General features: G+C 35.3%; 1 protein-coding gene across 10 annotated transcripts in view; it reads right to left on the bottom strand.

The window, feature by feature from the left end:
• Positions 1–16567, bottom strand: part of NBEA (neurobeachin) — a 679748-nt gene that overhangs the window by 28983 nt on the left and 634198 nt on the right. For all 10 annotated transcript variants that reach the window (XM_046664612.1, XM_046664614.1, XM_046664615.1 and 7 more), the window contains one exon: positions 13567–13734. In XM_046664612.1, coding sequence (XP_046520568.1) covers positions 13567–13734 — 168 coding nt within the window. The remainder of the gene's footprint in view (positions 1–13566; positions 13735–16567) is intronic.

A 16567-nucleotide genomic window follows, 5' to 3' on the forward strand; every position in this document is an offset into this window, starting at 1 on the left:
AAAACTTTAATTTGGGTTACAAGAAATCTATTGCTGTATATATCTATTGTTCTTCACAGTGAAGAAAGAATAAACTAATATTGTATTGTGAACTCACAAGTATGTGTCACGTATATGGTAAAAGATTAAAATTTGGGAAATAAGTCTATCAGTCTAACTTGCTTCATTGCATCTAAGATGTTATTCACTATTAGAAGCATTATTATTTTATATACCATTAAGAAGTAAAATGGGGCTGGTCCTGTGGCCGAGTGGTTAAGTTCATACGCTCTGCTTTGGTGGCCCAGGGTTTTGCCAATTTGGATCCTGGGGGCAGAGATGGCACTGCTTGTCAGGCCACGCTGAGGTGGCGTCCCACATGCCACAACTAGAAGGACCCACAATTAAAATATATACAACTACGTACTAGGGGGATTTGGGGAGAAAAAGCAGAAAAAAAGAAAAAAAAAGGAAAAAAGAAGATTGGCAACAGCTGTTAGCCCAGGTGCCAATCTTTAGAAAACAAACAAACAAAAAAGAAGTAAAAACGTTGCAATTAAACTATGATACACCATTGATTGTAAGACACATTGTGATTTGGAGTGTGCAGGTATGACAATGATGTGCATCCTAGAATCAATAAGTTATAGTAACTTTTCACATATAATACACAGTGATATCATGAGTCTTACATGTTTCATACAAATCTAGCATATGTAATAGGCTTAAAATACTAGATTTTTCCAAAACAAACATGAGGGACAAACCTTTGGTATTTTACAAATATAAAAGACCATGTACTCATTGCTGGACAATCTTTTGATGGGGTAACAAGAAAATATGCATTTGCTTATTCTTAAATAATAACATTCTTTCTTAGGCCTTTGTAATCACTTGACTTTGGTATCTTGGACTTAAGCTTCTTCTTGGACTTAAGCAGCCATTATTTATTTATTTGTTTGTTTATATTTCTTTTTTTTGAGGTTTAAGAAGGATAAAGTATATAATGCACACTAATCATAGGTGTATACATTTTTGAATATATGTGTGTGTGTTCACATATTTTTCCCCCTTTAACCACCACCCAGATCAAGACGGAGGGCTTTGGAATGGAACTGGAAGATTCCATATCTTGATCTGGGTGGTAGTTACACAGGAGCATACTATGTAAAGGTTCCCTCTTGCCCTTCTCCAGCCAATTTTTCCTACTCCTCACCCTCTGCCAAGCTAATCACTTTTGATATTCTTCACCACTGATTATTTTTTGTTTTTGAACTTCTGATAAATGGAATCAGACAGTACCAATTTTTGTGTCTGCCTTTTTTTGATCAACATAATGCCTGTGAGATTCATCCTTGTTTTTGTGTGTATCAATAGTTTGTTCTCTTTTTTGTGCTGTGTAGTATTCCACCGTATTAATCTATCACAAAATATGTCAATTTTCCTATTGATTGATATTTGGGCTGTTAACAGTTTCAGATTATTATAAATAAAGTTGCTTAGAAAATTCTTGCACATGTCTTTTGATGGAGGTAAGCAGTCAGTTCTGTTGGGTGTATACGTAGGTATAGGGCTGCTGAATCATATGGTAGGAATGTTTAGTTTTATGGCCAAATTGTTGTCCAAAGTGGTTGTACTGATTTTGTGTATTTACTCTGTATAAGTATTTGTGAACACAGAATGCAATGGTCAAAGCTGCAAATGCAGTAACGATTTAGACTGTATGGTCTTTTAGGGGGCTGATGCTTTAAAACTCTTAAATGTCAAACTCAATTGTGTCTCATAAAATAATTATATAAGGAATACCACTTTATTTCTTCACCAGGAATTGTTCAGATAGGAATTACAATGAAGTTAGTTTCTTAAGAGTTTTATGTTGTATTTATTATGTGGATTCTTACTTATTCTTATAAAAATTATTTTGTTGAATAATGAGCAATTACCATATTCTTAGCACCTATTTTTCTCACTGGTTAAGTCCTATCAAGAAATAGGTAGGTCACAAAATTAGTGAAAAAAAAAAAAAGTCATTTTTTTAACACTTTGAAAGGAGTTCTAAAATATGGAATTCTTCAGGGGTAGGCAGAGAAGTAAAGGAAAATGTGAACTAAGTTATGCACAAGGGAACAAAGTAAGTATATTTGAACAGTATATGTGATTTTCAGATTTCACAACACATATTTGATATATAACTACTCACTTTTACCTACTTATACATAATATAAAGCACCCACTGGGGAAAGTTCCCATTAGGGACAGTTTCCCTTTTGTCCCCTCCCTACTTCCTGATCGTCTCATTCCTTAGTCTTGCTAGGTTCTCTTTGTAAAATCCTTCAGGACGCACCTACCAAGTTACAAAATTACTCACATCTTTGCCCAGCTCTCCTTTCTTCTCACTTATTTTCAACAGGCTCTCCAGTCTTTCATCTTCCTCATAGGTCAGGCCGGTGTGTACGGCTGTGTCATCTATGCCCTGTACAAAGGTGCCCAGTTGGGGGACAAGTGAGGGATAGAACTGACCGCAATAGCCAGAGGAAGGAGCACCTTTTGTAATTCATCCTCCTAAAGAGGGTGTCTTTTTAAATTTGCACAAAGGGGCGGTCTGTGTTAGCTCTGGCTGTGACATATGCCTTATTCGCTGCACCTCCTGCTTAATTGCTTTTTTTTTCCCCTTCCTACCTTCCGTCCCAGGAAAGTTCTACCTCATGAATAAAGATACACAGCTGGGATTAAATCCAAGAAGAGGAAGTCAACGTGCTGTGGCATATGCATGACTCACACGCCTGCTGATGGGAGAGACTTCATAGCCACAGTAAAGGTAAATGCGGCCTAAGAAGTCAGAGTTCAGAACCACGTTCAAATTAACGTGAAACTCAAAACATTCTGCAAGAAATCACTATTTCGGTGAACACGTGTGCCTTCTCCCTCCCTTTGTGTTTACTAGTTATCTATATCTATCGGACAGCTTCTCTGAGAGGGAGCAGATAAAAACTTCAGTTAATCTTGTCTTTTACACAATGCAGGTAAATTTAACCCAGATACATTTTTCTCCCATAGAATCCTTACAATTTCTAGTCCTTTTTGTAAATGTAATGTAGTATTGTCTTTTGGATGGACTGCCGTCAGGTCTAAGTACCAGGAGGGAGATGGTATAAAGAAGCTAATAAGGTAGGCTGTCAAATGACCTGTTTCATCCATTTCCCTTGGTCTGTACAATCTTTTAAACCATTTTCCAGAAAAGTCAGCATTTTATAAAGTATAGCAGGTTATGCCACCTACAATGAGAAATATTGGACTATATCCAAATTACTAGTCAATTATTGACAATTTTCAGAAAATTCAAGAAAAAAATAGTAAAAGTGATTACTTGGGAACACAGAGAAAGATTTTCAATAAATTTCCTTAGTATTGTGTTTATCTCACTATACAGCTCTTACTTAAAATAATTTTATTTTAATGCTTGAAAGTAGGTATTCTTTTTTTAACCAGAAAATACAACTTTGACATACACTTAAAAATATATATGTGATTTATACCATCTTTCTGTTCTACTTCCAATTCTACCAATTCTATATCAAACAGGAAAAAAAAAAAAGGACTTTTGAGAAGTGTGAAATGATGAAAAGGAAGATGCCTTAATGGCAGACTGTATTTTAACTGATAAGCTTTTGCTTCTGGTTTATTGCTGTAATAAAACAAGATCACATAAAGCATTACTTTCTAATGCTAGAAAAACAGAAGCAAAATAAATCAAGCAAATAATATCTACACTTTATTATTTCTTGCTATATAAACATTATACTATATAAAAAATTAAAATGCTATTTTATATTCAACTGCTTCTAGTTTTTCATAGAAACTACAAAATAGAAGAACAAACATGTTTTCTTCTGTTTTAACAGTCAACTGCATTAATTTTAAGCCTATACTAGCAAAATAATTAGAATATTTAAGCAAGTATTTGTTAACTCAAGTAAAAAAGAAGCACATTTGTGTTAGCTATCTGACTATGTTGTACAATATTTGAGGGAGGAGATTCTGATTGCTCATTTACCTGCCTCAGTGCTTGATTTTATTCTTTTAGTATAAACTGAAAAACAATGAAGAGGAGACTTATCCTTCTGCTGATTCCTATTTCCTCCTTGGAATGATGGATTATAAGGATATTACATAACTGACTTAACAAATGAATGTGAAAAAACAAGTACTATATCCTCTGGATAGAAAATGCTCTGACCAGAACATTTTTTCTTCAAATTAAGTCAGTACCATTGGTGGCAAGCTCAATCAGTTTTTTCTACTTAAAAATGAGCATAAGTCAATTCAGGCAGGAAAAGTACAAGTACTTTAACGTAGCAGGCAGTGGCCCTTGTACCCTGGATGCCTTAAATAAGTTTGCTTATCCTAGAACAGTGACTAACTCAGGCGGACAGAGAAGTGAGCTCAATCATCTTCCTTGTTCCTGGGAGACTGGCCTCCATGGACTGCATCACTGGTACTCCCTTGCTTTTTGGCCTCCCACTTAGTTCAGTCAATGAGATCTCAGGAAAGGACACAGGAAGGTGAGACATTTATTGTATGGTCCCTCCTTGCCAGGTCCCAGTTTGGCAGTGGCTGGGTTGATTCCTCTGGGCCAGCTCCTGTTGGGCAACCACTTTCCCAGGGCTCCTTCTCCTGCAGGTTCTGGTAATGGCTCTCTCCCCTTGCACCCTCAGACCTCAGGTTGGCACCTAGATGTTAAGTCTTGGATGCTTCATCTTCCCTTGTTCATTCACTTTATCCTGCCCACAAGCTTTGTATATAGGACCATTAATTAAACAAACCTCATTATCCCTTTAAATTTTTTAAGAATTGTGGTAAAATATACATAACATAAATTTACCATCTTAACTAATTTTTAGTTTACAGTTCAGTACGGTTAAGTAGATCCATACTGTGCAACCAATCTCTAGAACCCTCTTTATCTTGCAAAATTGAAACTCTGTACCCTTTAAACAATTCCCCATTTCCCCTTCCCCTGAGCCCCTGGAACCAGCCTTCTACATTCCCTCTCTCTGATTTTGACTATTCTAGGTACCTTATATAAGTGGAATCATGTAGTATTTGTCTTGTTGTGACTGGTTTATCTCAGTTAGCAGAACATCCTCAAAGTTCATCCCTGTTGCAGCATGTGTCATAATTTCCTTGCTTTTTAAGGTTGACTAATATTACATTGTATGTATACACCATATTTTGTTTATTCATCCACAGATGGACCCTTGGGTTGCTTATGCCCTTTGGTTATTGTGAATAATGCTGCTATGAACATAGGTGTACAAATATTTCTGTGAAATCTTGCTTTCAATTATTTTGGGTATACACCCAGACCCAGAAATGGAATTGCTGGATCATTTGGTAGCTCTATTTTTAATTTTCTGAGGAACTTCCATACTGTTTTCCAGAAAGGAGGCACAATTTCACATTCCCACAATAGTGCACAAAGGTTCCAATTTCTCCACATCCTCGCCAACACTTCCTATTTTCTGTTTGTTTGTTTTATTAGTAGCCAACCTAATGAGTGTAAGGCGGTATCTCACTGTGGTTTTGATTTGCATTTCCCTAATGATTAGTGTTGTTGAGAATCTTTCCATGTGCTTGTTAGCCATTTGAATATCTTTTTTGGAGTCTTCATTATCCCTTTGAGAGGGTAATGTGCTGAGATCCTAATTGATACAAAGAGGACTGGTATTCAGGTATAGTATATAAGAGAAATGGTAGTTGGCTTTTGCTTAATTTCCAGATAGGACGGAGTAAAACATGATTATATCCAAGCAAGAGACATTTTCATTGAGGATTCAGAATATTTGGGGGATAAACACTATTATAAGCTTCTTGGGGGAGACCATAGAGTCTCTTTGCAGTTTATACTTGTTAATCCTCAAGAAGAGAACTAAAACATTCTTTTCTGGATGATTTAGAGATTGATCTACCTGGAAGCAAGGGTTTTAGCAGATGATCTTTTAAGGATTCTTCTAGGTTTTTGGTTCTTTGCTCACTTTTTGGGTTGATCATTAAACAGTACACAAGTAGACGACTCAACCCAGAAACGCTTAGTGATAAGAGAGAAGAATCAGGACAACATCCCTGCCAAATTCTCCCTGGGTGAATAGTTTATATGAAGCAAACTCTCCGCTGGCTGATTCAGGAACTGGGGGAGGAGGAGGGGAGGAAGGTGCGGAGAAGGTGGAGGAGGAGGAGGAGGAGGAGTAAGGAGAGAGAAGCGGCAGTACACGTGGTGACCTTTCTTCACCACACAAAGGAAGTTCAGTTGGAGTGTCTGATCACGAAAAGAGAATAATGAAAATACTAAAAGCTGAAATAGATTGGCTTGGTATGGGGAATGACATCAAGACAAAGGTTCACCAGGTGGTGGCATAAACGTTACAAAATGAAATCATACACTTTTATTAAATTAAATTCAAATTAAAAATAGTATTGCATGTATTTGGCAGAAGGAAATGCTCTTCTTTGATTTGACATAAATGGGAAGCAGTAATTTAGATACAGTACATTGAGATTTCAAATGGCTTTAAATAGGCTCATTATCAATATGTTTAAAACCTTTAAAAATGAGTCCTAAACCTCTAACTGAAATGCTTAGGTACTTAGATCGAGTAATATCTACTTCACAAATTGAAGCACAAAATATGTTTTGAATAACTGTTAATTTATGCTAAGGTAACAACTGTGTAATATAACTGAGATCTATGTTAATAGAAGATAAGGAAATGCCTTCCAGCTATTTCTATTACAAACAGCAGGCTGCAATTTTCACCCTTCTTCCTCATGTAAAATAGGACTTCAGATGCTTGTGAAGGCATTTGCTGTTAATTTCTAAAACTCAATAATTAGCACTTCTCAATGCCACACAATAAAAATAACACAAAGAGGAGAAAAAGTACACTCACATAAATGACACACATCCCAGTTTGACTAGTTGCATTATTTATGCTTTCCTAGTGTATGATTGATGACCATGGACTACGCAAGAACTACAGTCATTACAAGGAGAAAAGATAAACCTAAATTAAAGATTTATTCACTAATCAAAATTAAATGTGTGTTATTAATTTCCTCAATACTAATTTCCATATAGAAATTTTATTCATTGAATTTTTGCAATGTAAGCCTTATTGCTGATGAGAAATGCATAAACAGATACATTTGAACCTATACTCTTGTTAGTTTTAGGGATCATAATATTCTTCTTGTTCCCAAAATGACTCTTTAAACTTAAAAAATACCTAATGTGTGTTTCCATTATAATAATTTAAAGTGCAGGGGTTTTCTTTCTATTTTAATTTGGCTTCTGAATTTGTTAACATTTTTAGCTGAGTAAAACTTCCAATAATTATAGGAGGAAAATTAATATGGTTTTAAGAAATCTTGATCAGTCATTTTGTTGACCATTTGTTACAATCATGTCTCAGAATAACTGTCCAGGAGAAGAACCCTGAACATCCCCGCAGGAAGACAATCAGGCTCACGGCACTTGTAAATGGACAACATTGTGCTACAACCCACTCAAGCGATCCAGAAGGGGGTGTTGATATCCCTTGTCAGATCAAAGAAAGAAGCCAGGAATGGAGAAGGAAAAAACAAGGGATAACAAATTCACAGAAAGAACAAGCAACGATTGTAGAGGCCATCAGTGCCATCACTACCACTATCTTCATTTACATCAGCAGGATGAAAAGTGGGTTAATTTTTTTTCCTTATAAATTTTATGAGTTTATCTTCTAGAAAAGCCAGCAGTGCAGCTGTTTTGGGTAAAGACATATCTGTCTTGTAGGTTCTTGACAGCCTTATCATGTCAGTTCTTTGTAGTAGGAAAGAACATTTCACAGCAAGAAAATAAAGTGAAAACTGAAGTGGTCAATGCTACTTCCTATGGGCATATATTCACTAAGGCAGATCCAAAGGAACGCTTTGTTATTCCTGTCAGATCAAAGAAAGAGCTAAACAAAGAAAATATAATCTAAGAAGACCAAGAAATATTAGCAACTGAAAATTAGACTAAAAATATCATGTTTTTATGACTACTTTTAATATTACAATGTATTTAATATTTTAATATTTCCAGCATAGATAGATGTTTGTGTATATATATATATAAATAAGTAAATATTGCATGCCCCATATGTTCTAATAGTTTGCCACCAAAACAGCCTTTTATGACAGGCTTATGTGTATATCTCTCACACAAAGAGAAGTCATTTAAATCATTTTTCAGTTTGCTAATGTCAACTGTAGATATGATATAGAGAAATGAATTATAAGAACAAAAGTTCTTAAAGATACTTCATTTAATTATACTTTTAGGTAATAATAATCAATGTCTGTGTAGTGCTTTATAGTTTACAAGGCATTTTCACCTATCTTTTCTCTTATGATTCTCAAATACAGCCCTTTGAGTTAGGTATCATTTCTCTTATCATTTTTTAGGTGCATGAAAGGTACATAAAAGCAAAGTGACTCAGTGTCACTCAAATGACAGTGACGGGGCTGTGATATAACCTATTATCTGATTTACACTTTTCTATCATCTGCTTATTGCCTACTCTGTACCATGTAATCATATGCTGAAGCAGTCTTGAGTAACACCACCATGAGCATGGGAGTGATAATTTTTAAAAACAATTTTAGAATGAAATCTTTTTCACTCATTGTAAGAGTACGGTAAAAAAAATTTCTTTGGCATTTAATTTGTAATCTCTACTAACCAACTATTAACGATCGCGTAATCCCCTAAAATCCCTTTGGAACTCTCAAAGACTGATAAAATATGTTTTTCTGGGAAGTGATCAGAACAAATGATCAACAAAATGGCTGGTAAAGATTTCTTAAAGCCATCTTAAATTTTCCCCTGTAATTACTGGAACTTTTACTGAGTTGAAAGTTTTAACAAATTCAAAAGCATAAACACAACAGAAAGAAAAACTTTACGCTTTAATTGGTAAAATGGAAATATACATTAAATGTCCCTTAAATTAAGAATCATTTTGGAAGTAAGAAGAATATCATCCCTACAACTAAAAAGCATTAGTAAATATTCTGTTATTTTTAAATTCCTAGAAAATAATGGGACTAAAGAAACCTTGACTTGAGAATCAGGGGACCTCATCTAAGTCTAGCTCTGATGGTACATTAGCTGGGTATTCTTGGTAAAATTATTTAATGAGAGTGTTAGGCTAGATTAATGCTTTTTAGCAGGGAATGTATATGAAATTCCTGGAGAGATTTTTTTCAAAATAAACCTATTTGAACCTTCTCTTTGGATACTGAGATGCCCATGGGATGAAGAGGGGACAGTAGATAGGGAGTTAGATGGGGTTAGACGGAAATGGCAAGTGTATTTGAAAACAGCAAGGGGGTGGGGGTGGGAATAATTTTGACATTGGGTGATAGGTACATAGGGGTTCATTATACCATTCTCTCTACTTTTGTAAGGGAAAAAAACATTTCCAGATCACTAATATACCTTTAGTAGAGCAGTGCTTCTTAAACTTTAACATCTCAAACAAGTCGCCTGAGGATCTCCTTAAATGCACACTCTGATTTAGTAGGTCGGTAGGCCTGAGAGACGAAGTTCTAACAAGTTCCCAGGTGATGCTGATACAGTGGCTCTCTGGACCACATTTGAGTAGCAAGGAGTTAGAACACCACGGGACCAAATACTTATTAACCAGAATTTCCTCTTTCCTAAGCAGCTCATAGGATGGAGTTTCTCAGTCATCATTTGGTAAGTAAAAATATAAAGCAAATTACATGATTTTTATTAATACATAAAAATGGATAAGAAAGCTATTCATTATCATGCTTAAAAAACATTGCTCAAATAGTGAGATGAGTTCATCTAAGAGAAAAAGTGTCTAGAAGATTATGATGTAAGCCAAGACTTAAGACAATTTAAGTAATATCTACTATCCAACAGATTTAGTGTTTACACAATAAGAAGAGCTTTGTACCAGAACTCTTCTGTCATGTTTCTGCCCAGAGGCTGTCATGATCAAGTTTATTATCAATTACTGCTTTACAAGTATAAAATAAGTTAAGCTGTCATATTTTTCTCAGCCAGAGATCCTAAGCTGTCAAAGAACGTCAATTTTAAATCTGACAGAGAGAAGAAAATTATCTGTTATTCTGACCTCTAATTTCTTGAAATTTTAATGCCATAATTGCTGTGGTTAGTGCTGCTTCATGATTTCACCTGTCAAGGAAGAATGAATCAATAACCTTAAGCCATTTCTCAAATTTTAGCACTAACTTCAAAGCTCAAAGTTATAGGCAGATTGTGGGATATGTGTATATATATATATATATATATATTTTTTTTTTACAAAAGGGACATATATAGATAGTCATATATTTATTTCTTATTTAAATCAGTGTTTAAGATTAAAAAATCATCTTCCTTAGGCTAACTGGAGTTTAGTATAATGGTAGCTTTCCTTTGGTTTTATCTACGTGAAATGTAGTAATCTTAGTATTTTAAAAATACTAAGATAAACATCATCAAATAAAAGGAATGCATTGAGTTCAAGAAAAGGGCTAACATTTTAAACACCGCTTTTCCCCAGAGCTTGTGTCCAACCATCTAGGTAGGTATCCACTCTCTCAAGTCACAGCATTGCAGTGCAGACCTCAGGAACTCAACGTGGATGTTTTGATAAAAGGTGTTCTGCCCCCAGAGGGCCTCCTCACAGGTGGAATGGACATGTAAGGAGGCACAATGACCAGCAAATAATAAATAAGCTATATTTCACTCTACTTTTCTACAGAATTCTTTCTTGTGACAGTAGATGCTAAGTGCTTTTACATTGGCAAACCTATGTTCTGTATTATTCCTCCTTTAAAGAGAGAGCAATCGAGGTAGAGGCAGATTAAATGACTGGACCACAGTAGACAGCTCACAGGATTCAGGTGAGTTCTCATCTGTTGCAGGTTCTTAATGTTAGTGCAGAACTTCTGTTGTGGGAATACGTGTAGGTTTGCGGGGTAGAGGAGGTAAGGGTGGGGAATGGGGAGAGGGACAATCAACTCACATCCCCTAAGATCACTGAATTTACGTCTACACTTTATGTCTAAGTGGTTCCCTAGTAGTCTTAAGGAGATAAAATAACTTCCTGAGCAATCTTGAGTTGATTCAGGTCCCCAGGGTCAGGGTGAATGCCTCCAGTGGTGTGTGCCTGGGCCTCTGCTGGCTGTGGGAAGGAAGACCATAGGAATGTGCTCCCTCACCTCGTATCCTGAGAACTGACATTAGGGCAGGGAGGCAGGTGGGCGAGGGGGTGGGGGATGGAGACAGACCAAGCACAGAATGATTCTCGGAGTTTCTCTAACGAAACCTCAGTCTTCAGCAATTACGTGCTCTAAATGAGAATGCTGGAAGGGGAGTGTCCTGAACTAGGCCACCTCAGCAGGCAACAGTCTGCAACACCATGAAGTAATCAGGAACAGTAATGTTAACTGTTCAGCCAGTCTATATAATAAGCAAACAAATGTTGAAGCGCTTTTAGCCAGCCAAAAAATTATAAAATTATACATTTTCATGTAACATTTCATTAGGAAGTCGTGACAATTAAGGTCTATACACAATTTTTTTTTCACTGTCCAAAGCAATGGTCTGATATTTTGTAGATGCAGATATTTTCATAAGATTCAAACAATAAACACTATATCCATGCAAAGAAAGTCTCAATTTTAATTCCATTTTCTTTTTATTCTCTCATTTATCTCTTTATTTACTCTCACTTAAATATGAAAATCTATTTTTCTGTCAGTTTCAATGCTCCCTCGCACTTGCATTATGTACAATATGCTTAAAATATTTTTATTTTGCCCATAAAAATATTTTAAGTGTATTGTATACTTACATACCTCTATAAAAGCCAAATGACTTTATTTGTGTGGCTTCAAGCAGAGAAGAGGAAAGGGAAGGGAAGAGCCTCCTGATCACTAATCAGTGGACCCTTGGACCCTCAGGGCTAAATGTTCAGAGAACACATTGCAAGCATGTTATTAGGTGCAATATTATACACACTGTACGTACAAGAAAACTGTACGCACCATTATCGTATGCATAAGGATTAACTTGCAACTTTCTTTATAAGGACAGAACTTGTCCTTATAATGGATAAAAAATGTATAAAAAAGATTCAGGAGCAAAAATGTCTATGATATTTAAAAGTCAAAAAACAATTTGGATTTGGTCTTGGAATAAAAGGATAAGCTATTCCAATTATTTTCTCTTTGATGATATTAAAGGAATTGGTTCTGAAAAGAAAATATAGCTTGTAAGGAGTTTATAGAACTGGGCATGTGTTAAGCAAAGGTACATTGTTAAGGGAATAATTAAGCTCAGAATTATCGTCTACAAAATAATTGGATTACAGTTCGTACACAAGTGGAAATACTAAATAAGGTGAGTGTAATGGTTTGTAGAGAAAAATCCCTTATTTCGCCAACTAATTTCATAATATCTGGCTTCTCTCTCCTTCATTCATTCCCTGTCTCTAGCTATTCTCCCAGCTTCAGGCAATAATTCCATTTCCTTGTGCATGCAATATGGTGTAATATTGCACCTAATAACATGCTTGCAATGTGTTCTCTGAGTATTTAGCCCTAAGGGTCCAATGATCAATGATTATGAGGCTCTTTCCTTCCTTTTCCTCTTCTCTGCTTGAAGCCATACAAACGAAGTCATTTGGGTTTTATAGAGGTATGCAAGAAATAACTTTATGGATGCAAATTATTCTTGTAGAGCTTTATTTCCCAAACCTACAAGTTTTCCACCTCTAAAATTAAAAATAAAAAAGCTTGTTTTTATTTCTACTGCCTGGAAATGTAGAAATGATTACTTGTTTTGCATACAGCAGATGGCAGATATCTGTAGAATGGAAGGCCAGGATACAGCTTCCTTGCAGCAACACTTACCTAGCAGCTGTTGTGTCTTCTCTCTCTTCACTACCTAAAATCATTCTGTGTAACATTGAAGTGATTTAAATAATATTTCATATGAATATTTTCACTAAAAATACCTATATACATACTATAGCATATAATTCCCAACTGTTAGTTATAAAATTTCACGGTGAGAACATATGGGAGTAAAATCCTATAACCTCATCTATTTTATTGATGCATTTTTTTGATTATTCTGTCTAGAAGTTTGTAATTTTGCTTTTATTAAAAGAACACACTGGCAGATTATGTTAATATGAACTATTCGCATTTAAATATTCAACTAGGTTTCACTAATTAATAACACATACAGCAGTGAGCATTTTAATGACGATACTGAAGTAAGACAACATAGGGATACTGAACGGCATTCTATATGTCTGCAATTCAAAAAGGAACAACATGCTGGTCTCATTACTTGTTTTGACATATAAAATTCATTTTCCCACATTTGTCTAGAACCTGAAATCTATATTTTGTATAAGTTTACGTAGAAAGGAAATTCACACAGAAAGAGATGGAAAGTCAGATTTGTGTTTGAGGGATGACAGAAAGTTTGGGAATGCTATGTGCCTTAGCACCTACCTCCCTGAGCACAGGGTCAGTGATACTGTCCAGGTTCACAGAGCCTTCATAGGTTAAGTAGTGAAAGACATTCAGAGCACGGACTGCTTCTGGTCCTCGCTGTTTGTAGCCAAATATAAGGTCAATCCATTGATGGAGTTGGCAAGAAACAAATTCACTTTCCAGGGCCTGAAATGAGTTAAGAAAAAAATGAGAGACTGTGAAAACTTAGCAAAGCCTCCTTTTTCTTACTTTGAAATATTCTATATAAGTCAGTCAAATATGCTCTTTACGTTCCTTTATTTTATCTGTATGTATTAGATCTTCTGTTCCCAGAAATGGCAAAATATAATCTCTAATAAAACATAGACCTAAATAAAAATTTTCTCTTTCTAAAATTCTTAACTTTCTCTTGGCTCCATTATGCATACAATATGAATTTTAATATTAAATAGATTTCTTACAAAACGCATTCATGTTTAAAAGAAAATTTTAAATGCCTATTTTAATGCCATTTTACAATAATTTCATTCCTAATTTTTAAATATTATTTTAAACCTAAACAATTTTATTAGAAACTTTGCTATACACTTATTTTCCTGTCTAACGTCTTGAAATTTACCTCTAACACTACTAAAAGGGATGCCTCCCTTCTGCTACGAATTAACTCTGCTATTACACAGTCCTGGAATCACTGGGCAACTTTAGATGTTTGTTGGTGAGAGGGCAATGAAGGTAAATTACTGAAAGTCAATGACCATACTAAGCTTCCATCAAGAGTCAGAGAAAAAGAAGGCCTTTTCATTTCCTAAGCAGCCATCACAAACTTCCTGGAGGTGTCTCGACAGGCAGCCTGGAGTTCTGTGCACACTGGTGCTCTGAGCAGTGAGAATCGCTGCACGGCTCCTATGCCTCTAGCTTGCTGCATTTATTTATCATCAATTTCTTATGGACTTCAACAGCACACTGATTTCAGCAACATGAACAAAAAGCTGGAGAGCTCGCTTCTTCAATTTCAACTATGCATAGCCATATAAATCAATTTCTACATTACAGCTCTAACAAAATACGTGAATGAAGTCATTCTCTGGCTACATGTCTCTGATTTCTAAGGTGTTGAAACTGATTTGGAATTCACTTAATAAATAAATGATCTCTTAAATTATCCCTATGATAATCACATTTCATTTTTTTAGTCTATAAAATATCTGCATGATACTTTTCAACTTTTCCTGTGATCACATTTCACTAGTAATTTATTATCCTCAACCTCTTTCTTGATTTACTCCTTTCAAAATTTTTGGTATTTTATTGACACCAATTATTGTGGAGCTTTCTCATTTAGAAATATAAGCAGTTAGATTTCATGAAAGGATAGTTTCCATACTATCACTAAACAGAACTTCTGTACTCTATCTCATTGGTGATGACATAGCAGTTCAAACTAGAACATAGGAAAAGAGACTAAGATACAAAAGAGATGATGGTTAAAAATCTACATTGGTTATATCTATAATATTAGTTTGGTCAATTTGTATAAGTGATTCTGTCAATTCGGTATAACTTGTTAATTAAGAAAAAAGTTGGTATAATTATTCAGTAACATTTTCAGTGTCTTGTGTAATAGATGAAAGAACAAAAAAATGGTGGTTCATTATAGAGTAGTTGTTGCCCAAATCTATTCAAGGGAATTCCAAATAGTAGTGAAGTCAGATATATATATACACATTTTTTTTTTCTGAGGAAGATTAGCCCTGAACTAACATCTGCTGCCAATCTTCCTCTTTTTGCTGAGGAAGACTGGCCCTGAGCTAACATCTGTGCCCATCTTCCTCTACTTTATATGTGGGACTCCTGTCACAGCATAGCTTGACAAGCAGCGCATAGGTCCACACCCAGGATCTGAACCAGCGAACCCTGGGCCACAGAAGTGGAATGTGTAAACTTAACTGCTGCACCACTGGGCCGGCCCCCAGATATATTTTTTAAAGGAAGATTTTACCAACATAATCACATAATCAGTTAAGCAGCAACCATTTCAAGTAAATCTTATAGAGACCACTAGACATATTTGGAATAGATACAAAATATCTCGTTGTTTTAATCTGTATTCCTCTGATCAGTAACAAGTTTGACATCTTTTTAATCTTTTTAATATACTCGTTGGCCTTTTGGGTTTCCTCTTCTGTAAATTTCCTGTTTATATCCTTTGCCCATTTTTTTATGGAAGTTCCTGTCTTTAGGTTGTTACTTTTTATATTTTAGATAATATTTCCTTGTTGGTTTTAAACATTGCAAATGCATTTTCCCAAATGTTACATCTATTAACTTTATCCATGTTGAATAGAAATTTTTAATTTTGAGATAATCAAATAATTTTTTTCTTTATGCTCTTGGGATTTTGTTTTGAAGTCACAAAGATAACTTTCTATATTTTGATCAATTAGCTTTATATTTATAGTTTTACTTCATATATTGGTCTTTAACCCATTTACAGTCTACTCTCATTCAAATGCGGTATTACATAGGGATCCGGTATTATTTTTGTTTATATAAGTCAGTTTTACCAATACCTTCTGTAAAACAAACACACCTTTCCTCAATGATGTGTGCTGTCATCTTTAGTGTGTGACTATATACTTGAAATGAAGATATAAAACTGCTATTGTTTACAGATAATACAAAAATCTACCTAGAAAAAGCAATACAATTAACAGGCAAAGTATTAGAATCAACGAAGGGTTTGCAAGGTCCCTCTTTCTTATCTTCCCTCCTTCCTTCTCTCCTTCCTCCCCCCTTCCTTTCCTCCTTCTTTTCCTCTCTCCCTCCTTCCTTTCCTCTCTCCCTCCTCCTTCCCTCCCTCCTTCCTTCTGTACTTCCTTCCTTCCCTCCATCCCTCCTTCCTTCTTTTCTGCCTTCCTTCGTTTCCTTCCTTCCTTTCTCCTTCTTTTCTTCTTTTCCTTTTCTCTCTCTCATCTATCTATCTATCTATCTATCTATCTATCTATCTATCTATCTATCT

This window comes from Equus quagga, chromosome 6, assembly GCF_021613505.1.
Source record: "Equus quagga isolate Etosha38 chromosome 6, UCLA_HA_Equagga_1.0, whole genome shotgun sequence".
NCBI classification, from domain to species: Eukaryota; Metazoa; Chordata; class Mammalia; order Perissodactyla; family Equidae; genus Equus; species Equus quagga.